Source organism: Dipodomys merriami, unplaced genomic scaffold, assembly GCF_024711535.1.
Source record: "Dipodomys merriami isolate MVZ:Mamm:240054 unplaced genomic scaffold, mDipMer1.0.p SCAF_24, whole genome shotgun sequence".
Taxonomy (NCBI): Eukaryota; Metazoa; Chordata; class Mammalia; order Rodentia; family Heteromyidae; genus Dipodomys; species Dipodomys merriami.
Genome location: NW_027203826.1, coordinates 21,992,177 through 22,016,656, shown reverse-complemented (window position 1 = coordinate 22,016,656; position 24,480 = coordinate 21,992,177). Strand labels below are relative to the sequence as shown.

Below are 24,480 nucleotides of genomic sequence, written 5' to 3'. Positions count from 1 at the left end.
TGCACATAGCTCCAGGTTCCTTTATAGCATCTGGTAGGTAGCAGTATGCTCAATAAAATTCTCCATTGGTGAAGGCAGGTGATACATACAGTTTAGGGGGAGACAAACTTATTGAAGTCAGAATGCTTAGAATTGGGTTTCAGCCTTGATATTTCCTGTATGACCTTGAGGAATCATTGAACCCCATGTGTCTGTGGAAGGTCAGAATTACCAACTATTTGACTCAACTGTACACAGGACTTAAATTCCACTAAGATGGCAACACCAGGCTTTGGAATATAGAAACACTGTTATATTCCAAGCCACTTATGCTACCCTAGTCACCTTTATCTCTCTCCTGGAACCCGTAGCCCAACTTTTGGTATCAACCAAAGTGTACACGCAGCCCAAGACACCTGCAGGACTCTATATGGCCATTCAAGACTGACCACTGAGCAATAAGAACAAACTGATTGCTCTGGACTAATGATAAATATGGTGAATGTTATCTGTGCTATAGGGTCATGACACCAGCTTGTGTGTGTATGCATCTCATCAGCAATTTCTGGGAAGGAGTCAGGCCACCAAGGGGGAAATCGGGCCCTTTTCTTAGTTATAGCTCAACTCTCTATTACGTAGAGTCCCTTCAGTCAAAAGATATGGAAGGTCGTGGTGGGGAGGATTTGAGATGTTTATAAGCTAACTGAGGACCCCCCACCAAAGTTCAGCTGCACCCCAGGCTGGTGAAAAGGAGCATTGTCACGAAGCATCCTGCAAAACGACCTGTGGGCATTTTTCATTGCAGTAGCCCAGGATTTGCACACACCACATCAGCTATGCTAAGCTCATCATTGGAAGCCCATTTTTTACTCTGCCCGTAGGCATTACAGGTATCCTCCCAGGTAGAACAAGAGCAGCCTGGAAGTCAGAACAGGGGGAGGCAAACAGGCTTGCTGGAGCTACGGTTTGCATGATCAGGGATTTATGGAAAATTGGATGTGCTAATGAACCTGGATCCATCAGGGGCCTTCTGAAGGCAGGATGGTCTCTGTCAACAGACCAATTAGCACACAATTATTTTCCTCTTCTGAAAGCTTATCAGAGGCATTCTTTGAAACTGTGCACCTGAGTGAACTGCACTTGGCATTTCCTCTATAGGCCCTCTTTATAATCTCCAGGAGCTGTCTGACTCTTCTGTAAAGAAAGCTGCAAGATTTTCCTGACATCAGAGTCTCTGCAGCTTTTGTCACCCTGGGGCTGTAGAGGGAGCTTGGGGGGAGGGAAGGGGAGCTGTTTACTCCAGTCAACCTGCTTTTGTATCTGCAGACAGACCTGTCCAACTTTCTCTCTTTTTCCCTTAACTTCCTAAGGGGGAGAGAGGTGGTCTCGGATATAAAGAGGTATTATCTTGGGATCTAGTGAAATCTAAACAAGCCTTCCTCATGATGATCTGGCTTCTCCCCTCATTCAGGGATAAGAATACTGATCCTAAATCCATGTAGTTCAATCTTCAGAAGAGAAACGGTATGAGGAGAAGGCAGATTGCTAACTCACTTTGGGTGAACTGGTCTCTGTTGAGAACATTTATTATTTTAGGAAGTGGGCATGTCTTGAGTGGCTTAAAGTCCCTGTTGGCTCCAGTATTATCAGGAGACCAAAAGGTATTGAACTAGAATCTGGAGATTCCGCCACACTTCAACTATATGGTGTTAGATATTCTGGCTCTTGAAACCACGGCACCCTTTTTGGAGAGTAGAAGTAGTGAGGTTTATATCAAAAAGTTTCTGTGATGATTCAACAAGTATGGAAAGCTGTGAAGAAGTTGTTCCGACTCTTTACTGGTCTTGGTCCTATTGTTTTCTTGCTTCTTTGTAGGCCTGGTGTGTTCTTTCTCCTTTGGTCTTTGCCTAAAGACATTGTTCTTCCTCCATCCCTTCTGACTCTGTCACACCCCTATTCATCCATTGATGAATCTAAGCCCTTCTCAGACTACTTTAAACTCCTGTCTCATCAGCACTGTATATTTAGCTAGCATCACACCATCTCTCCCTGATTACTTTGTTACATCTCCCTTTTTTAAGCCTGGATAGACAAGACCCTCTCAATTGTGTTACCTGTATATTTGTCTTCCCTGTTGGAATCAACAGGGTGCTAGACATGTATACAGTCTATGCACTTGGGAGCTGGTGTGCTATAAATCTTGCTGCTCTGTCTTTTTTTCCTCATAGCACGTTTCCTCTACCTACCTTGTCTGGCCAATGAAGTTTACTTATCTGAGAAGTAAACTTTACAGGCCCATAGTTTATTTATTTTTGTCTGTTGTGGGGCTTGACTTCTGGGCTTGGGTGCTGTTCCTGAGCTCTTCAGCACAAGGCTAGCCACAGTACAACGTCCAGTTTTCTGGTGGTTAATTGGAGATAAGAGTCTCATGGACTTTCCTTACCACTGCTGGCTTTGAACCATGATCCTCAGATCTTAGCCTCCTGAGTAGCTAGGATTACAGGCGTGAGCCACTGGCACCCTGCTAGTTTACTTGTTTTTAAAAGCAGATCAGATGCTAGTTCTTTTGCTATTTTTGTTTGTCTTGTTTTCCTTGTTTAGAGATATAATTTGCTCAGTGCTCCTTGGGGCACTTCCTTTTGCCACAACTTGAATACCATTCAATCATCTGTACATATACTCACCTGCCTGACTAAAAGACGCAGTGCATAACTTGTTCATCTTTGTGTACCCCTTCCCATGCTGTGAACTTTAGAACACCTTTCTCATGCATTCTCTTACAATGAGTGCCTGTAATACCCTGGATATTACATTCTTGGTCAATGACTTAGGGAATAAAATAAACTAGAGTATACAGGATGGAGACATGAACCCAATACTCTCAGAAAAGGATGTAACACTACACCTCACATGTCTGCTGCAAAACAGACATGCCTGAAACTATAGGAGGAGGTCAGAGGTATCAGGCAGGCTTCTTTAAAGGACTTCCTGAAATGCATTCTATGAATGCTTGATGAATTGTATGGAATTGAACAGTGGCTGCTCAATAAATACTCGTTGATTGGTTGATTGATTGTTGGCAAAGACCTCAGAGATCCTGAGAAGAAAGGGCCTCGGGTCCCCATCATTCTTATTACATAATTATTTCTGTGCATTTAAAACTCCCCATTTTTCATCTTATACTTTAAACATCAGGGAAAATGGATGGGCTAACTTTATAATATTTTAAAATGACTATGGTGTTTTGGAATATAAGAGTTTATGTATATTTAATATACTTATTAAAATATGCAGAAAGCCCATGGCTGATTTTCTCTAAGGACATCTCAGTGCTGAGGTGGGACTTAAATGTTTAATTCTAATAATAATACTCATAACTCATATTTCTCTAGTGCTTTCCATCTTCAGGACCTCTAAAGCCCACGAGCACCACATCAAATAGTACAACTGCGCTCACCTGCAGGCCATTAAGGACTCTAACTGCCCTGCCCCTGTCCTTCCTGGGGAGGGAGGGATAGGATTGACTCCAGCTTTCACTCCTTTTCCAGCATCCTCTGCCTTCTTTCTGTTTTTCTTCCTATTCACAAATATTCTTTGGCTGTATCTGACAAGCTCCTACCTATGTACAACTGTGACACTGGTCACATATCACAGGTACTGTAGAACAAGAAAACGAAATGACCTTGTATTCCTGAGAGAGGAGCATTAGGGATTTGTGGGGTGGGTAACCAAAGATACATGCTGTTCTTTGGCTGCTCAAAGGCAGAATGTGGAGTCTCCAGTAGGATGACTGGAAGAAAAGGACAAAGGTACCTTGCTTGTTTTCTAAATCCATATCCTGTTCCTTCTTTGTGTAGGTCACAGAGACTAGGACTGGTCCTCTGGGCTGCAGCAACTATGATAATCTGGACTCAGTCAGCTCTGTCCTGGTGCAGAGTCCAGAGAACAAAGTGCAGCTACTAGGTAAGCAGCTCCACGTGGCTTTCGCATAGTTCACACCTGGCGGAAAAATCTGGGTCACCAAAGAACAGAAAAGAGCCTACTTTCCCACTTTGTTAAACCCTTCTTAAGAAAAGAACTACCACAAATTCCGAGACCTGTATCTAACAGCTTTCCTTTGTGTTCTGTGTGTGTGTGTGTGTGTGTGTACTAGTATTTGAACACAGGGCTTCATGTTTTCTAACAGAAGAAGAGAAGAAGAGAAGTAATAATCATATTTGGTAGCTCTAAATAGAAGTTTTTATTCATCTTTGGTATCCAGGTCTTGATTAATTTTGCTCAGGGTGGCCTAGAACTATCTTCCTCCCGATCTCAGCCTGTCATACAGCAGGAATGAGAGGCACACAACAGCATACCTAGTTATTGGTTGAGATGGGGCTCATACTTTTTGCCTCGCCTGGTCTTGAACCATGATCCTCTCAATTGCCACCTCCCAAGAAGCTAGGATTAGAGACATAAACTATAAGCACCAGACTATATCATTTTTTTGAAAAACAATACAACAAACATCTGATAGTATATCTTACAGCCAAGACCTGTTGCTCTTATCACTGGACACCAAAGTCCTCCCATCTTTTTTTCTTTCTCAAACACTCTGTCATTATCCTATAAGAAACAGCACATCTATCCTTAGAGAATTGGATCCACTTCAGTAATCATCTTTATTACCTCCAAACTCTTCTTTATCTTGAAGACACAATGAGGAATAACTTGCCTTTGCAGAGTGATTATGGGGTAACGATCTCTATTTCAAACAAGGGATCTACTACAAGTACCACTGGCTATTGTAACCATACCTCAAGGGTGACCCTTGCTTTCTGCTACTAGGCTGTGGTTTTTTGTGGTAGTTTCAAAGCCAAGAGGCATTTTAAAGGAATGGGAGCCTTTTTTCTGGAGAAAGAACATACAAAACAGGGAAAGAAAAAAGAAAGGCAACCACAGGTCTGAAAGGTGGAAGATAAAGGAGGTATACATCTCCTGCTCTGTTTCGTAAGCATCTTTGGGAAAGGCCTACCCAAACTGATTCAGTGGGAAAAGTCCATTTTTCTTCAGGCCTAACTGAATTGGACTCTGCTTAAGATATTATTATCCCAGCATTACAAAATCAATAGCCCTCATTCAGGATCTACGATTACAAATTCCAGGCAATCTGAGCCAGATGTGACCCAGTAATGCTGTAGGAATCAAGAAATGTATAATAAAGAAGAGTAAAAGACTTTTATTTAGAGCTACCTAATACAATTAGCATCTCTCTTCTCTTCTGTCCCTGGATGGGCTTGGTTTGTGTCTGGAAATTACCAATGAGTGAAGTTAGAAATGCCTGGTGGTTCATTTGAAATAGTTTATGCCATTTAATTTTATAGCCCATCACTCATGCAGACATTGCTCGGGGCACTTATTTTATAGCGATGGGAAATGTTCTGGTGGAGGATGAAAGGGGGAAGCAGAAGGAAACTGCTTGGAGAGGGTGAGCGTTGAAAGCAAGCATGTGAGCACAGTGCGGAAGGAGGACTTGCTCAAGTGCCAAGATGGGCAGAGAGTCAAGAAAGGAAAATTTAAACGCAGTTCAGAAGAAGAGGTAGACCTCCAGCAAGAATTTTAAAAATCCTCTGTGGATGACAATTTTTAGTTATAGTCTGAGGTCTGCTGAGACTAGGATATAGACTGTGGGCTTTGTGATTTCCTGCCAGACAAGGTCAAGAGTGTAGACATAAAAGAGTTAGCAAACTTTTGAGGAAAGGAGACTGTATGCAGAGGTGCTCCAATCCCTCACCCTCTAAGCCTAAGAACCCACAGCCTTCCTATTAGAGGAGAAACTCCTTCAGGTCTGACCTCAAACATGGCCCACAATGCATTCAAAGTCTGATCTACTCTTCATTCATCCTTTGCTAAGTTTCCAATAGACAGCTACCTTATTTGTGTCTTGAAGCCAATTAGGGGTACATTCTGCTACTGGTACAGATATTCATCACAAATCAGTGAGAAAACCAAAGCTTGGGATAATTTTGGGTATTATATTCAAGAGCAGAGGAAGGCAATGGAAAGAGAGCCATGAGTCATTCATATCTATCTAGGCCTTACTGGTCTTCGGGGCAATGATCATCATCCTAGTTTTAGATCTCCTTAAGAGTTAAATCTTATTGAGAATGGACAGCTACAATCAGGCATGCAGCATGACTTTCTGAGATAAGGACAGGGTATGCCACGAAGAAAAGCATATTAGCACTGAAACTTGGGTAGGTCATTGTGGTCTTTGGGCTTATGTTTCATTACCTTTAAGAACCTCAGTATGGCCACAAGGGTTACATGCAGTTATATATAGCAAGGTGTTGGCAGAGGGCCTGGCTATTTATACACACAGAACACACCTAACCCTACCTCTGAGCCTCATCATTCATCGGGGATAAGATAGAGCATCATTCAGTAATGTTCTACTATGACTACTATTTGTCTCAGTTAAGCTAGAAACAGGATGGCTACTGGAGGCAGAACAGCCCAGCAAGACTTGATTCCTTTCCCTATGAAGGCTGTAAATTCTTCTTTTATCCGAAACATTTTGTTTCTCTCTAGAATTGCTGATGTGTAGCCAATAAGTCTGTTCTTATGATCTGCACACTCTTAATTTGGCTGATGTGAGGAGTTTGGGCTTTGATCTTCCCTGTCTGCATTTTCCAATCATCCTCCATCTGTCACAGTGCAGGGACAGCCCTGTCTCCCAACCAGCCTAGCAAGATCAGGCCCTGGGGTGATCATTCTTGAGTCCCAGACACACAAGTCAGCAGAACCCCAGATAGGCTTTCTCCGGCCTTGGGTGTGGGAAACTGAGTCTCCCCTGGATTTCCCCAGCGATTCTGACACATCGTTTCGCACAGGCCTGCAGGTGCTGTTGCCCGAGTACCTGCGTGAGCGCTTTGTGGCGGCAGCTCTCAGCTACATCACATGCAGCTCTGAGGGGGAGCTGGTCTGCAAGGAGAATGACTGCTGGTGCAAGTGCAGCCCCACGTTCCCAGAATGCAACTGTCCTGACGCTGACATCCAGGCCATGGAAGACAGTTTACTACAGATCCAGGACTCCTGGGCTACTCACAACCGGCAGTTTGAGGAGTCAGGTAAGCAGTTCAACTAGTCCCAGAATTCCTCCCTGAAAGAGAGATGGCTATGAAGTGCAAGGCAAAAACCATAGGAATTTGGCTCGGATCCCATCTCAGCCACTTACCCTCCCTATGACCTAGGGAAGTGATATCCCTCTCCCAGACTCTCAAGTGGTTCATTCTTCCTTTATGTAAATGGACATTGTTTCTACCTAAAAAGTGTGTTTTAAGGACCTAATGAGGTGAGGTAAATATCATTAAGGATAGATCTTCTTGTCTGTCTTCTTTGCTACTGAATCCACAGCACCTAGAACAATGCTTGCACACAAGGTACACAATAAGTAGTTGTTGAATAAATGAAGTGTGTAGAATGGCTCAAAGGGACACTGGTGAAAGCTAGGTGCTAGTGATAGCAGCTAGGTGATATCATGTCAATATTGCCTTAAGATGCAGATTCAGAGGAGTTGCTTTCGCATTCTTACCCTGCTGCTGGCCAGCTGCACTTGTCGGGGTAACCATGAAGCACCTCAATGCCTCAGTGGCCTCACCTGTGAAAGATAGAAAGTAAAAATAGGTTGCTGGAACTAGCTAACGAGAATATAAAAATGTTCTTCAACCCCCATGCTTTGGATTAATGGTGGCAGAATATGTGACTGCAGGCTTTTCAGCATTGTAAGTTATTGCTAACCATGAAAGCAGAGTAGGTCTCCTATCAGAGGTAGGAGGGGGTCCCAAGTAAAAGAAGAGCAGAGAACAGAGACATGAGTATGAATTCAGAAAAGCTATGCTCAGCAAGCTCCGAGGAGAGCTCAGACTTGGGCCTAGAAACTCCAAAGCATATAGCTTCTTGATCAGCTACAGAATACAAAACAATGTCTAACCAAGAGAACAAAGAGAAGAGTTACATGCTCAGATAGAAAAGTTTGGAGGGAAAAACCAACTTCAGGGGCCTGAAAATAGTTCTAAAATAGCTGAGCTAGATACAGTACCTTTGCTGTGTCTACACTGCGTGTCTGGTTGCATGCTTTATTTCGTGCATCAGGGTGTCCCGGCATCACTGAAGAGGATTGTCCTGTGATAATGTTGTGGATGACTTATCAGGAGGTATAAAGAGGCAAAGAGGTACATCCACAAGCTATTAGCAAAGGTAGAATCTTTTGCCCTCCACGTGATAGCAAATCTCTTTGAGACTCAGAGCCATTCTAGAGTGGGAAAGGATGGAAACAATCCTGAAACCATACATTATATGTTAGTTGTTTCTCAATAAAGCTATTAGTGAAAAAGAAACAAGGAAAGTAGATACACATCCCCCTGGGTGTGGGCAACACCCACCTGTCTCCCAGGACTCCTCAGAACTGCCCTTTGTTCAGCTGCCCGGTTTTTTTGGGGGGGTTTTGCCCATAGAAGAGTTCCAGATCCTGCTGAAAAGGCTCCCTGCTGACCGGTTCCTGAACTCCACCGCCATCGCTCAGTTTTGGGCTATGGACACTAACCTGCAGCACCGCTACCAGCAGCTGGGAGCCAGTTTGAAAGTGCTGTTCAAGAAGACCCACCGCATCATCCGCCGGCTCTTCAACCTCTGCAAGCGCTGCCATCGCCAGCCTCGCTTCCGGCTGCCCAAAGAGAGGTGAGCATCCCAGGCTCGAGAACCAGGCGCAGCACCGCCCTGGCAATGGCTGCTGGGGTGGGGCGGGGCGAGTCCCCTGTCCAAAATGGACACAGCTTTTAACGTCCTGTGATCTTGACCTGCTCCCCTGTGTCATTCTCAATTTTTTTATGTCCAAAGTGAGACATACAGAGTTCAAACCTCCTTCTTACCAAAACAAAATTATAGCAGATTCATATATTATTCTAATGATGCTCACATTATCCCTTATTCATAAGTCTTGTACATCTAAGAGGAAATGCACACATTCAATGATTTTAAACAAGCAACTGCTCTGAGCCATAGAAGGCAGGAAAGCTGAGGTGCACGCACTGTACTCTCAGCACTGTACTCTTGTTGTACTGTCATCCACTCCTTCCTTCCTTCCTTCCTTCCTTCCTTCCTTCCTTCCTTCCTTCCTTCCTTCCTTCCTTCCTTCCTTCCTTCCTACCTTCAGCAAGATTTTACTAAGGCTATATCCCCTATATCCCATGCCCTACTACTTAGCTGTAAGCATATGGCAAAGTAGAAAATTATGACTAGAGAACAGCTATTCAAATTCATGGTGGCAAAGTCTCCAAGAGGAAGGTTGCCTTGGAGAAGAAAGTCCTGGCCATCTTGGGCAGAAATGATGGGCTGGTACACACAGGTGAGACACTATTCTAGGAGAGAAGAGCTACTCAAAAGACATAACTCCAAGTGAAGCACAGGTAAGGATGATAAGGAAAGGACAGTACAATGGGGCTATTTGGCAGGGATTCATTATTTTCCCCAAAGATAATTAGTAAGTGCTTACTACACAAGAGAAACAATTTTGATCTCCAAGAATATGTTAGCCAGTAATACAGCATCCCTGTTCTTGTAGCTTCTCCAGGGAAGCAGCCCATAAATAAGTAATCAACAAACGCGCTAAGTTTAAATATTGATAATCGTCATGGATTAAATAAAAACCAGGTGGTGCGATAGTGACAAGAGTGGTTCTTTTGAAACAGACATCAGGAAAGCCCTCTCTGAAGAGCTAATGTAAAAGTTGATATTAAAGTTTTAAGAGGGTTGGCAATAGAATATTCTAAGCCTTGGTGGAAGAGTGACAGAAGCAGAGAGAATGAAAAAGGAATAAGACCTTGAAGTGGGAGTAAAACTGGAAAGAATTTGAAATCTTGGAGTCATCCTCTAGATAGAAGGTTGAAAACCTAGATTTAATATAAGATGTAGAAGATGTAGGTCTTCCAGTTTTTTTTTAGCGGGAAACAGAATAGTAGCCTGCTGCTTCTAGTACAAGTCTGATGCTAAATGTCAGACTTGGCTTGATCAAGCTTTTCTCAATCAGACCCAAATAGCTCAGTCAGGTTTCCATCATTCAGTGAACACATGGCTTTCTCCTTCTGTCAGTACTTTCCCTGCTGTCAGTCAAGGTCCTGCAGCTGTTAGGGGCAGGTGGAGGTATGCTGCTTCCTTTGACTTTGCTCTGTTTCTAATCTTCCCTCCTCAAGGTCCTTGTCCTACTGGTGGAACCGAATCCAGTCTCTCCTGTACTGTGGAGAAAGCACCTTCCCTGGCACCTTCCTGGAGCAGAGCCACAGCTGTACCTGTCCCTATGACCAATCTTCCTGCCAGGGCCCCATCCCATGTGCCTTGGGTGAAGGGCCTGCATGTGCGCACTGTGCTTCAGACAATAGCACGCGCTGTGGAAGCTGCAACCCAGGTTATGTGCTGGCCCAGGGGCTGTGCCGGCCCGAAGTGGCCGAGTCCTTGGAGAACTTTCTTGGACTGGAAACAGACTTGCAGGACCTGGAGTTGAAGTACCTGCTGCAGAAGCGGGACAGCCGCATTGAGGTACACTCGATCTTTATCAGCAACGACATGCGTCTGGGCAGCTGGTTTGACCCTTCCTGGAGGAAGCGCATGCTGCTCACCCTGAAGAGCAACAAGTATAAGCCCGGGCTGGTGCATGTGATGTTGGCCTTGTCCTTGCAGATCTGTCTCACCAAGAACAGCACCCTGGAGCCTGTCATGGCCATCTATGTGAACCCCTTTGGGGGCAGCCACTCTGAGAGTTGGTTCATGCCTGTGAACGAAGGCAGCTTCCCTGACTGGGAAAGGACTAACGTGGATGCTGCTGCCCAGTGCCAAAACTGGACGATAACCCTGGGGAATCGGTGGAAGACATTCTTTGAGACAGTCCATGTTTACCTACGGAGCCGAATCAAGTCCCTGGACGACAGCTCCAATGAGACAATCTACTACGAGCCCCTGGAGATGACGGATCCCTCCAAGAATTTAGGCTACATGAAAATCAATACCTTACAGGTCTTTGGCTACAGCCTTCCCTTTGACCCCGATGCCATCCGGGACTTAATTCTCCAGTTGGACTATCCATACACACAAGGTTCCCAGGACTCTGCGCTTTTACAGCTTATTGAGCTTAGGGACCGGGTGAACCAGCTTTCTCCACCTGGCAAAGTCAGGCTTGACCTTTTCTCCTGCTTACTCCGGCATCGGCTCAAGCTAGCCAACAATGAGGTGGGCAGGATCCAGTCCTCCCTGAGGGCCTTCAATTCCAAACTGCCAAATCCTGTGGAGTATGAGACTGGCAAACTCTGTAGCTAGTGGAGGACCTACCCCAGTGCTTAGGCAGGGAGTGGATCTACACCTCCAGGGTGCGAAGATAATCCAAGCCCTCACCTTAGTGCCAACAGAGTGCTCCCATGAGTCTCTCAGCACCCAGATGATGGGACCTCAAGGCTTGGACTGAAGCAGATCAGAGAGAAAGAAACAGCCACTGCATATGTGCACCTGTGCACACACACTCTCTCTCTCCCCCCCACACACATATACACACACAGAGACACACAAACACACACACACACTCTCTCACAGGGAGGCTACAACTCAACAGCCTCAGATCTGTAAAGTTGGTGCTTTCTAAAATGAATGCGATTGAAGGAAAATCTAAGCCAGGAAGAGTTAAGGAAAAGAACCAGCCAAGTCATGCAAGCCACAAGAATTCCTTCAACGTGATACTTGTCATCTGAGAAAGCAAGAGGGGTCAGAGATGGGATGGGTGGGAGTTCTTCCCCTCGCTCTGTGGAGTCACTTTTGTATTCTTTTTAATCAGATTTCTTACAATGTTGTTTTGTGACTCCTTACCTTGGATCTTACTTTTTGTATGTTGTTTCCTCTACATCCTGGAGGCTTGTGCTGACTTCCTGAGGAAGTGGGAGAAGTGGAAAAACCGAGGAAGCAATCGCAAGGGCAGGCAGCAGCCTCCTGGCTCACCCACCCTTCTCCCTCCTACCAGCCCCCACTCCCTCAGCCTCCTCAGTTTGAGGATATGGTTTGTTCCAAGTACATCCAGACTTCCTGTTCCCACAACACTTGTGCTAAGAAAGCAGTTCTATCCAGCTAGACAGAGAGAGACAATGTATAGGGATACGTTTCTTTAAAAACAAAGCAAAAGTATTTTGTGATGGTTTTCCTTGTCAACTTGCTTCAGACACATGAACATCTGAGTAAAAATTTACCTGGTTTAATATATTTTAAAGGCCTTTTTTTGAGGGAAAAAGATAAGAAAGAAAAGAGAAAGAAATAGTTCCACGGGTTGCCTAGATTGATTTTAAATTGTCATGGGTGTAACACAGGAATTTTCCTGGGTGAAGGATACTGCTGATGAGTATCTGCCTCTGTTGATGACTCAGGGGTGTGTGTGTGTGTGTGTGTGTGTGTGTGTGTGTGTGTGTGTGTGTGTGTGTGTGTGTGTGTGTGTGTGTGTGTGTGTGTGTGTGTGTGTGTGTGTGTGTGTGTGTGTGTGTGTAGACATGACAGAAAGACAGATTAAAGGGGCTGGGAAGGTGGCTCAGTGGTAGAGCGCTTGCCTTGCATGCATGAGGCACTAGGTTCGATTCCTCAGCACCACATAAGCAAAAAGAAAAAAGCCAGAAGTGGCGCTGTGGCTCAACTGGTAGAGTGCTAGCCTTAAGCTGAAGAGCTGAGAGGCCCAGAGTTCAGGCATCACGACCAGATCCCCCCCCCAAAAAAAAAGAAAGACAGATTAAATGCAGTAAGGCCAAGCTTGGCCAGAGAGTTTTCTCATTATACATATTCCCTTGTAACTTTCCAAAATATGAGGACTAACCCAGGACTTACATCCAGGATATCCTATTATCAGGACAAGAATTTGAAAGTTCCCATTCCCAAAGAAACCTCCGCTTTTGTGTCAGGAAAATGTCTGTTAAGGGGAATCCTCTCTATCAATGCTACTATAGACATCAAGAGAAATCTACATACGCCATATCTGATGGTCCAGGAACATCCTTTGAGGAAATTGGGGAAGACACAAGTGTGGCATTTGTTTCTTCCCCTCTGCCTGCCATTTTCCTAGCCTCCTACAGAGAACAGTGCACGCTTCAGTAGCCCTTCCAGGGGTCCAGCGGTATGAGAATCAATCACTTGATAACACAATGTTTGGAGAGTCTCTTTTTCTGTCTATATTCCACATGTCCCAACACAGTACACAGGCATGACAGCCCTCATTTTGTTCAAGAGAAGGCTGCCACATAAATACTTATTCCACAATTATGTTTCATCTTAGTTTGGTAGAAAATAAAATGGGAGACAAGGAGAAGATGCTATGTCTGTCTACCCTTATGGTTATTGTCACACATAGAATAATTTGATATTGCATTTAAATATTGTACCATCCTCCAACCTACAAGAACCTAAAATCCTTGGTAGATAAGCAGCCTGGGTCATTTCTTCACTACTCCCATAAAGGGTTCTAGGGTAGAAAACCAGTAATGAAATGATCGAGGTATTGAAAACAGCTACTGGCTGTCTATTTCTAGTTCAAGTCATGGCTTACTTTGTGGAGTGTACACTAAGCTTCTTACCTGACTGTTGGAGCCAGCAGATGACATCTTCCTCAATGGGGATATTGAGTTGTAACCAAGGAAGGTACTTTTGCTGGGAAGGGGGTTGCAAATGGTAGGGAGGCTTTTTGACACATTCAGTGGTAGGCTTTGAGAGGTATAAAACAGACTAGAGTCTGATTTTAGCACTCCAAATGATTATGTCTACATGCTGTAGGTGTGGGTGGACAGAAACTTTCCATCGTGCATTATGAGCACACTTTTTCATGTGGCAAATTGTCAACTGCCAGGCACAGCGGTATTCAGAATGGGAAGACAGAAAGTGAGAAGATATTATGCGCAGAACTAGCAGTGTGGAGTCATGGTGGTGTGAATGTGATTCACACAGTGGGGGCTGACTCTGTACATGGGAGCTCAGGTCTCACCTGGGCCCACTTCCACAGTAATGCTGAGGGATAGGAAACCTATTCTAGCTTTGAATCAGAGACCACACTACAGTGAAGAAATACACCTACAGAATTACTAAGAATGTTCTGAGATGAGAGCTGTATCATGGGAGACCTGTGGGAAGAAACAGTATAATGGATTGTGGTTTGTATCCATCACAACACAGAGATTTCTACTCTTTGCTTGCTTAAAGGTTTAAGCTATGGAGCTGAGTATAACAATTCCATCTAAAAGTACTACTAAACATTGGTAAATATTAGGAGAGCCGTTTTGACTCAAGTGCAAGTAAGATTGATAGAAAGTCTAAGCACTCATTAGTAATTACAGCAATAGAAACTTTAATATTTTGCTAACATATTTCTTATCTGTGATGGACGTCTGATTCATTTGTTCTGAAACAGTGATAGGGTGCTTGATGTAGAAAAGCTTGGGTCAAAGCAACAAACCAAAGACTTCGCTTTAGAAGACAGATGAGGAGAAAAGGAGGTATAATGGGTGAGCAGGGTCCCTTAAGAGGAATGGTTTAAAGGCTTAGGGCCATTCAACTCAGAGTTTCTCATAAAACTAGACTGAGAGAACTGCTATGATAAGGAAAGGCTGCCCCCGGTTGAAATTTTCACCTGTAAAACATACAATAATCAAACAATGTGAGGCACTAATTCTCAGACATGGTTGCAAATAAAGAATTGCCATTAATTAGTACTGGCTTGTCAGTGTTGGTGAATTCATTGTGGAATTAAAAGCTAGATCCCAATTCAGTTACTACCATGCACTACATTTAAAAAAAGTCAGGAATTAAAGCCTTAATTGTAACCCCAAAGAACTAATACATAAAATGCTAAGCTACCCTAAGCATTAGACTAATACCTGTAATACTAAATAATATACTTAACACCTGCTACGAATATTATAATGCTATGTTCTGTAGACATCTTGAGCCAAAAATATAAATGAAGATCTCTTTCAACAGTGGATATCACAAATAGTTTAGAGGCAATTATTGGCTTCTTTTAAAACATACAGTGGTCATAATAGGCAAAGCTACCTTGAGAATGGACAGAATATACTTCAGACAGGATGTCTTACCCTGAATATCAACTTGGGTCTATACTTTTATAAGGCCATTCTCCTGCATTTCAGAAGCTTTTTTTCTCACATTCTCCATGAAAATGAAAACACTCTTTGGAAAAAGTAAACCTTACGAATTAACCCAATGGCAAAACTAGAGATATTTTTGAAGTTGAAAGAGTTTTAGAAGCATTCAGTCCAATCTACCCATTTCCAACATGAAAAACAGGACTTTTAAAAACTTGAGAGATTAAAGAGCTTGACTCAAGTTTTATCTACAAACAGAGCTTGGAACACCATTGTCTTCTGGGTTCTCCTCTACTTCTCTTTGACAGTAAATGTCACCAGGATCCTGAGAAATGAGAGATACCCAGTTCAGGACTTGAATGGAGAAGAAGGGAGAAAAAGACTAACAAAGTGTGGGGATATCTGATTAGCATTCCCAATTGGTTGTTTCGAACAAAAATAATCAACTACCATAATAGGGAAAGGAAAAAGGACTGAAGCGTCTCTCCTGAGAAGCTTTAAGTGTAAAGTAGATATGTTTCCATCTAGGCTGGTTATAGTGCAATCAACTTGCTGGGTTCCCAATGGGCCTATCAGCTCACTTTTTTTTCTTTAATTGTAACACTCTGCCTCTAATTTCTTGATAGCTTCCTATAAAACCCTAACCAGAGAGTTTGAATATCACTTAAACTTGATAGTTTCTATAACACATCTTCCTTGTGAAGGCTAGGAGTGTCTAGGTATCACCAGCTACCATTCTTCTCAGGGTTTTATGGATATTGTGGTCTACATCTGGAAGGGTGGCTAAGCATACAAATGAAATGATTTACAGCAAAAGTTCCAGCTCCTTCCCACAACTTCGTGCAGAAAATCATCACGAAGGGACTCACCTCACCCAAGACACAGCACTGTGCTCCTGGGATAGCCTCTGTCTCTCTACAACAGACATTGGGTATGCTAAGGAGGAAATACAGGCTTGGAATCTGTAGGTAGTTGGATGGCACTAAGCATACATTTCTTCTGGCTTCTCAGTCTGCTCCTCTCAACAGCCAGCTCTGTGACCATGAGTGAGTCTTTCTAATTCACTTGGCCCTGATTTGCTCTCCTGTGGAAGAGGAAGTTGGAGTCCTACTCAGGTACTGAGTGAGGGTCTTTCTACAGTTATCCTTCATGGTATGGAAGAGAACACTGTGTGGCTCAAAGGTCAGATCTTGCTTTGTATGCTTGATTCATACTTATCATTTATATGACCTTTGTTCCTCATTTGTCTTCTTATCTGCAGCCCAACTGCTTCATTTTTACCGCCTTACAATTTTTATTTCCTTGCTTGTGTGAACCTCTGCATGTTTTGGATCCATATTCCCTAACTTCTGGGATACATGTACCCTTTTGATTCACTAAATCTGAGTCTCATTCCTTCTTCTCTCCCTCCCTCCTTTCCTTCCCCCCCTCTTGCCTTTCCTTCCTTTAAGTAGTAAATACTAGATGCTAGACTGAATGAAAGATATTAAAAACTCTAAGAAACATGTGTTAGGTGTGTTATACAAGGTGATATGTGTAGGGGACAGAGGAGGAAGCTTCAACAAATAGCATTCTTCAGTAGAGGTACATAGTACGGGGTACAGAAAGATCACAAATCATTCCCTTAAAGAGACCATGGTAGGATTTGCTATGAACTGTTTAATAACTATTGGAGCAGTCCCCCAAACCCCTGGATGTACCCAATCTTATTTCAGAGCTAATAGCAGAGACCCAAAGCAGGCCGATGTCCCCATAAAACGCCCATCATTCTGTCCAGAACATAAGATCAGTTCCTTGTTTCTCGCCTAAGATCTCTCAAGGGATTTGCGCAGATGGTACTTTTGGTAGGTGAGACATCTCCACCCCTGAAGGGAACAGTGGTGTTTAACAAGTGCTTCCTCAACTTTAATTGACCTGCAGATTCTGGTTCACAAGGTCAAGGCAGAGTGACATGCTCTCCAGTGATGCTAATTCTGCTAGACCAGGGGCCACACTTGACTTGGCAGAAAAGGCTTTTAGAAATTATGTCTCTTATTTTTCTATTCCATTGGGACTCGAAACAGGAGTCTACCAGGAGATACATGGGCTAAGAAACCAGAGTCAATTGCATCTAGCGCTAAAATAGGGACCTTGCTGATAAAAAAATGTTTGATGCTTTACTGGCTTTTAATTCTTGTAGCATTTAGAAGCAAGATGAATGGCCTTCACACACACACACACACACACACACACACACACACACACACACAATCACACCTCAGGAAGTGAGAAAATAGACAAGAGAAAGAAAGGAAACACAACTAAATAAAAATTCTGAGGTCTCTAAACTGACACACTTATGAATGTGTTTACAGACAGGCAGTCCCTTGGACTAGTTGAATCATGCTGGCTGAGTAAAGGTCTTTTCTCCCAAGTCTATCAGAGTAAATCTGCTCAGAAGAGAGACAGGGAATACCTGTCACGCTATGGAAACATATATCAGATGAGATTATTAAAATCCATACTAGCAATGTACAAACACCCAGAGGCCCCGGACCTTAGACTGTACTTCATGAGAACTCTAGCCACCTCATCAAAGAAAAGAAATGAATTATATTTTTTTGTTTCCAGTTCTGTTCTTCTCACCTCCAACCTGTGTGATTACCACCCATGCATCATTAATAGAAACAATCCACCAAGATTTATGGAGGGCCATTCTTCCAAGGATCTCAAAACTTGGAAGAATCAATCGATCAAAATTATTTATTGAGCATTTTCAAGTAGGAGCTGCAGGAAATAATGCCAGCATGGATGAAATGCATACATTTCCCTTATTCAAGAAGCCTGTAGATAACTTAGGAAATAAAACTTAGGAGAAGCTCTGCAGTTACATGTAAACAGAAGCTGGACTCACTGTGCTTTCTGGAGTCGAGCTGCTATGACTCAGGCTGCCAATTATTACACGTACAGAACTGTGCATTCCATTTAAACTCCTTTAATCTTGGTATGCACTTTTTTTGGCCAATCCTGGGGTTTGAATTCAGGGCCTGGGTGCTGTTCCTGAGCTTTGTGGCTCAAGGGTAGCACTCTATCACTCCAGGCACAGATCCACTTTGGTCTTTTTCATGGTTCATTGGAGAGAAGAGTCTCACAGACTTTCCTGCATAGCCTGGCTCTGAACTGTGATCTTCAGATCTCAGCCTCCTAAGTAGCTAGGATTATAGGTATTAGCCGCAGACACCCAGCTGTTTTGCACACTTCTTAAAGAAGGACTATAATGGCATATATTTCATAGGATGTTTTTGATGGCCAGTTAAAAGTAAGCATATACAATCTCAATGAGTTTGGGTTGTTATTGTTGTGTTAGTGTGTATGTTTGGGTAAAATATATGACAAGGCAAGGCAAAAAAGAAAGGGAAGGGTGAAGAAGGGTGAAGTGGGTGAAGAGGAAGGGAGAAAGGGAAGAGGGAAAAGAGGAGAGGAGAAGAGAGAGAAGAGAAGAGAAGAGAAGAGAAGAGAAGAGAAGAGAAGAGAAGAGAAGAAAAGAGAAGAGAAGAGAAGAGAAGAGAAGAGAAGAGAAGGAAGAGGAAGAGATATTTTACTTACCTGTGAAAGCAAACATCTTTCTGGAAACAGAAATTTATCATCTGGGCCCTTTCATAGGGTCATTGAATATTATAATGGTAAATAGTTCTCTCTTACAGTTTTTCAGAGGACACAGAAAAGCCATTCAAATGGATATTTCTTACATAGACCCTCTATAAAAGCAGAGAATATAATATCACACCATAGGTCATTTCCGCAATGTCTGTACCCAGCTGGTCATGTGGTCCAGGAACATTGCTCTGATGATATAACTTATTATAGTGATAGAGAGTTTGAAGTGTCTAAGAGAATGGCTAGTTAACATGGCCATTAGACTGTCTCCTTCAAATAGTGCACCTTAAGTACACTTTAAGCAAGTACCAAATTGTGGTCAATTCCTGGTTGAATTATTTGATGGGAAACCTGGGTGTAGTATTGCCATAAGGTTTTAGATACAGACATGAGGAAGGCAGAATCTATATACCAGTTACATTAGAAGTATAAGGTATGGATAGGAAGAAAGGTAGAGAAAAGATTCTAGGCAGTGGTAATAGAATATGTCTCTGAACATATTCACAGACATGCTGACAAATCACTAGCCTCCAGATACAGTTCCCCTCATTTTTTTCCCAAAGAAAATGGCTTCATTATTGATATGTAAAGTATATATCCTAAAGTTCACACTTTAAGGTGCACAATTCAGTCATTTTCATTCAGAAAGCGACGTGCACAGATGATCACTATCTAATTCTAGAACATTTGCAGTACCCCCAAAAGAAATCTTGTATCCATTCAGTGTTAGTCATATTTTTACCACTCTGACAATATACCTGGACCATGAAAATTAAGAGAGGAAAGACTGAACTAAGCTCTCTGTCTCAGTCCATCATGGCAGGCAGGACATAATAGAGTAAAACAGCTCATCTCCTGGTGGTCAGGAGGAAGAAGAGAATACTGTACTAGCTGTATTCTTCCTTCTTTCCCTTATTCCATCCAGGTCCCTGGTGTAATAGGTACACATTCAGGCCAACTCTTCCTATTTTATTAATCTTCTCTGGAAATGCCATCATAGGCAGACAAACCCACAGGTGAGCTCTACTAATCTTCTAGGAACTTCTCAATCCTATGAAATGATCATCAAGATTACACCACACATGAGCAAGCACTTGACATTCCTGCTGAATCTTTAACTCTAGGCAACTTTGAATCTATTTTCTGTCTGTATTGCTCCAAATATTTCAGATATACAGAGTCACACAAAATGTAGCCTTTTGTTTCTGGTGGTTTCTTTTACTGAGCATAATGGCTTCCAAGTTCACTGTGTTGTAGCATACATCAGAATGTTATTCCCTTTTAGTAGTTGAATAATATTCCAGCAAATAGCTATATCATTGTTTCTTTATTAATTGATCTGATATGGATATCTGGGCTGTTTTTACTCGAGGCCATTAATGAATGATACTGCCATGAAGATCGTATATGTGGTTAGTCTTGAGTGTACACTTAAAATGGAATTACTGGGTACTATGGTAACTCTATATTTAACATTTTGAGGACCTGTCAGCCTGTTTTCCAATGCAGCTGCTCCATTTTACATTCTCACCAGCACATCCGGTCCAACACATGTTATTATCTGTCTTTTGATTATAGCCATCCCAGTGCATGTAAAGTGGTATCTCATTTTGTATTTTATTTGCATTTCCCTCACAAGGAACAATACAGGGCGTGTTTTCATGTGCTTCTTGGCTATTTGTATTTCTTCTTTGAAGAAATGTCTATTCAAATATTTTCCTCATTGTTAAGATGAAAATAAATGTTTTTATGATTGAATTGTAAGCTTTTCTTTATATGTTCTGCATACAAGGCCCTTATTGAATATATAATTTATAAATGTTTTCTCTCATTAAATGAGATTTTTCATTTTATTTCTCTTTCCTTTTCTCTTTCTTTCCTTATCCTTTCTATCATCTTCTTTCTTTCCTTTTTCCTTTTCTTCTTCTCTTCCCTCTCCCCTTCCTTCTTTTCTTTCTTTTTCCATTCTCCTTTTCTTCCTTCTCTTCCCCCCTTCCTTTCTTTCCTTCCTCCTTTCATTCCTTGGTAGTACTGGTGTTTGAACTTAGGATTTTGCTCTTTCAAAAGGTAGGCATTCTAACACTTTAGCCATATTTCCCAACCTTCTGCTTTCATCATTTTTTGAATAGCATCTCTCTTTTTGCCCAGGCAAATTTGGACTATAATTCTCCTATTTTTGCTTCCTATACAGTTGGAATGACATGTGTATGCTACTCTATCAAGGTTTTGCTTGTGCTAGCTTTGTATTGTGATCTTCTCAATGTCAGCCTCAGAGTAGCTAGGATTACAAGCTTGAGCCACCACACCCAGCTTTGTTTTATTCATTTTGATAAAATGCAACCTATATACTAGTTATTTCATTACTTATACTTTTGGTGTCATATTTAAAAGTTATCACAAAATCCAGGGTCACCAATATTTCTGTTCTTTTTTCTAAGTGATTAATAGTTTTAGTTCTCAGTTGTAATCCTCTGATGCATTTCAGGCTAATTTTGTGTAATTAGCTCAATAGTTTAAGCTTCAATATTTTGCATGTGAATATCCAGCTCTGTGAAATAGAATTGTTTTGGTACATGTATCAAAAGTGATAAACCATAAAAATAGGCTTGATTCCCAGACCCTAAATCTAGTTTAGCTATCTATATTCATATGATAGATCTATATTTTTATTTGTATGCCAATACCATACTATTGAAGCTTTATAGTGATTTGATTTAAGGTCAAGATATTTTGGCTCTTCTGGATCTCTCACAACTGAACTTTAGGTTCAGTTCATGAATTCCTTCCAAAAAAACAGGTGGGATTTGCTATCAATCGTTTTGAAACTTCAGATCAATTTGTGGACTATTGTGATCTTAAACTTATTAGACAGAGGAATGGATTTCCATAAATTTAAGTCTTTGATTTTTTTCTCAATTATATTATATAGTTTTAATGAACAAGTTTTGCACTTCTTTTGTTCAATTTATTCTTAAATATTTTATTATATTGATGCTATTGTGAATGAAATTGTGTCTCTGATTTCACTTTTGGATTGGTCTGTGCATATACAACTGCAATCATCTTTTGTATGTGGATCTGAAACTGTGCTGAACATGTTATTCTTGTTCATTAGTGTGTGTGTGTGTGTGTGTGTGTGTGTGTGTGTGTGTGTGTGCGCGTGTGCGCGCACTCTCTTTTTCTATATCTAGGATCATATCATCTAACAAACTGTCCCCTTCATTTATAAGGCCTTTTTCTCAGCAATAGTAGTCCGGTTCTTCTTGCCAGAATAAATATAGAAAGACTTGTTTCTTGCGCTCTTACAAGAAGCCCTGGAGAAAATTATTTTATTACAGAGTTAGATTGGATTATAGAAGAATATGTTGTTCCTCCAACTGTGTGTAGGCCTACACAAAAATTATCCAAAAATGGGGTATGGTGCAAAGAGTGAGAATAATCAACAAGAGAGAGTACTTATTTAATTTTTCCCACCTCAAACATTATTAGCTGTCTAAGCGTACGGTAGCATGGACTGAGTCATCTTAATTGATGGAAACCATGCATGCTCTCTTCACTTGTTCACTTGGCTGTCTAGTTCCCGCACCCCTTCATTACATGGCCAGTGCAAGAGACTGGCTTTTGCCAGCTGACCACATCATTGAGTCTAATTGTTTAGTGTTTCATCCCTCTTTCATACTAAATACTCTCTGGTAGTCATCAACAGCTAATTCAAACATCATTACATGTCCTGTCCACTTCTACAGCTCCTGATACAGGCTTCTTTCCCAGACCTCCTTATTATCTGATTGATGCTGAAGATTTTCAGTCTTCTGGATTTAATAATAATGCACAAATAATGAGACCAGGATTTTGAAGACAAGGAAGTCAAGGTTTATTCATTTTTCCAAGGCAAAAATGAAGATGACATTGAGCTAGCTCAAAATCTACAAGTTCCAAAGTGGAGAAAATGGGTTTTGAACATGTTTTAAACTTTTTTTTAACATGCATAACTGAAATCAGGCTGGCATATTTAGGTGTCTGGTCCTATTACATGATCTTTTCATCTTTCTCTTTATGGGTCTGTAAGCACCCAAACCAGTCATTAGCCACTGCTTGTGTGTTCATGTATATTTTTTATCTCAGGTCACTGCTCTTCCTGCACAAAGTTGATGACCAATTGCCACCCACATAAGACCATTGACCATTAAGAGGATTTTCCCCGATGACCATCCATCAGAAGTAACCTATAAACAAAGCTTGACCTTTTTATTTCTGTGTTAGCAAGCTAGAAAGGTCCTTCCATTAAGCCACAGATGTGACTGTGGGAGAAATGATCCTCTACATCAGTGATAGATGACATGGAATTTCAAGTTAGCTATTTATTTAACTTGTGCTTTCTATGCCTCGCTGTGTCTGCTCTCTTATAGTGAATTGCCACCAAGCCAGGTATGATGATACATACCTATCATCCCAGCACTGAGGAACCTAAGGCTGGAGGATAGCATGTTTGAGGTCAGCCGGGTCTGTATAATGAGTACAAGGCCTTTTCTCAATAAACAAAAGTTGATTTGTATAAAGATGGTCCCACCTCAGGATTGGGTAACTTTTGCCTAATTTATTATATAACAAGTAGCTCAAGTGATAAGGTCTTTTGGTGTCTGATAGTCAGAAGCCCTGTGTTTACCTAGGTCAAGTAGTATTGTAGGAAGGACTCTCTGTTGAAGTGTAAGTCACTGATGTTGATGACAGGGCTTGGCCCAGAAGCCCAACATCTATATTATGATTCTTTTTCTATTGGGTTTTCATAGACTCTGCATAGTGTGTGTGTGTGTGTGTGTGTGAGAGAGAGAGAGAGAGAGAGAGAGAGAGGGAGAGACAGAGACAGAGACAGAGACAGAGACAGAGACAGAGACAGAGAGACAGAAAGACAGAGAGACAGAAAGAGAGTGTACTGGGACTTGAATTCAGAGCTTCTTTCCCTTGCTTTTTTGTTCCAGGCAGGTGCCTTCAGTGCTGGCTTTTTGCTGGCTAATTAAAGATAAGAGTTTCTTGGATTTGTTTCCCCGGGCTGGCTTGGAACTGAGATGCTTAGCTCTCAGCCTCTTGTGTAGCTAGGATTACAGGAGTCAGTTCCTAGTGCCCTGGGGCATAGTCTTTGTTTGTCCTAATGCCTTTGACCTCTAGAATCTCCTGGGTTACATGGTTAAAGTGTCAAGCCCACTTTAACTGTAGCCTGATCCTCCTATCAACCTCTTCCCTACTTTGGTCTTTAGTCAAAGCTTTCAGCCTTTTGTGTTATGCAAATAAGGAGTAGTATTCCCTAGTGCAGAATATGCTGCTTCCAGAACCTGGAGAGATTATTATTTTTGCGTTACTCTCTTACCCATGAGAAGTAGAAGATGCACTCCTTTGTCGCTGAAATTGAAGGGATGTCCTGGAATGCTCCAAAATATTGGAACCTAAGAGGTTCATTAACATGCTGGGACTCTGCAGCATTAACCTCCGCCTTCTGGAACACATGCATTTTGCCAAGACTTTCAATATCCTTGCCATTTACTGCTAACATTGTCTGATTAGCAGGATACTGTAAATACAGTGAACCACTGTGATGTTCAATGGATGCCAGACACTCCATCTTCCTTCTAGCAATGTTGTGACAGAGGATCAGAGTGTTAACATAACCAATGTCAATGCCATAATTGAACAGTCTTGTCCATCTCACATGAATGTGAACTGT

General features: G+C 42.0%; 1 protein-coding gene across 3 annotated transcripts in view; it reads left to right on the top strand.

The window, feature by feature from the left end:
* The window catches only part of Brinp2 (BMP/retinoic acid inducible neural specific 2), a 102,129-nt gene extending 87,397 nt beyond the window's left edge, over positions 1-14,732 (top strand). For all 3 annotated transcript variants that reach the window (XM_070034403.1, XM_070034404.1, XM_070034405.1), the window contains 4 exons: positions 3,837-3,942; positions 6,852-7,088; positions 8,475-8,697; positions 10,209-14,732. In XM_070034403.1, coding sequence (XP_069890504.1) covers positions 3,837-3,942; positions 6,852-7,088; positions 8,475-8,697; positions 10,209-11,325 — 1,683 coding nt within the window. In that variant the 3' untranslated portion in view covers positions 11,326-14,732. The remainder of the gene's footprint in view (positions 1-3,836; positions 3,943-6,851; positions 7,089-8,474; positions 8,698-10,208) is intronic.
* Positions 14,733-24,480: the final 9,748 nt, after the last annotated feature.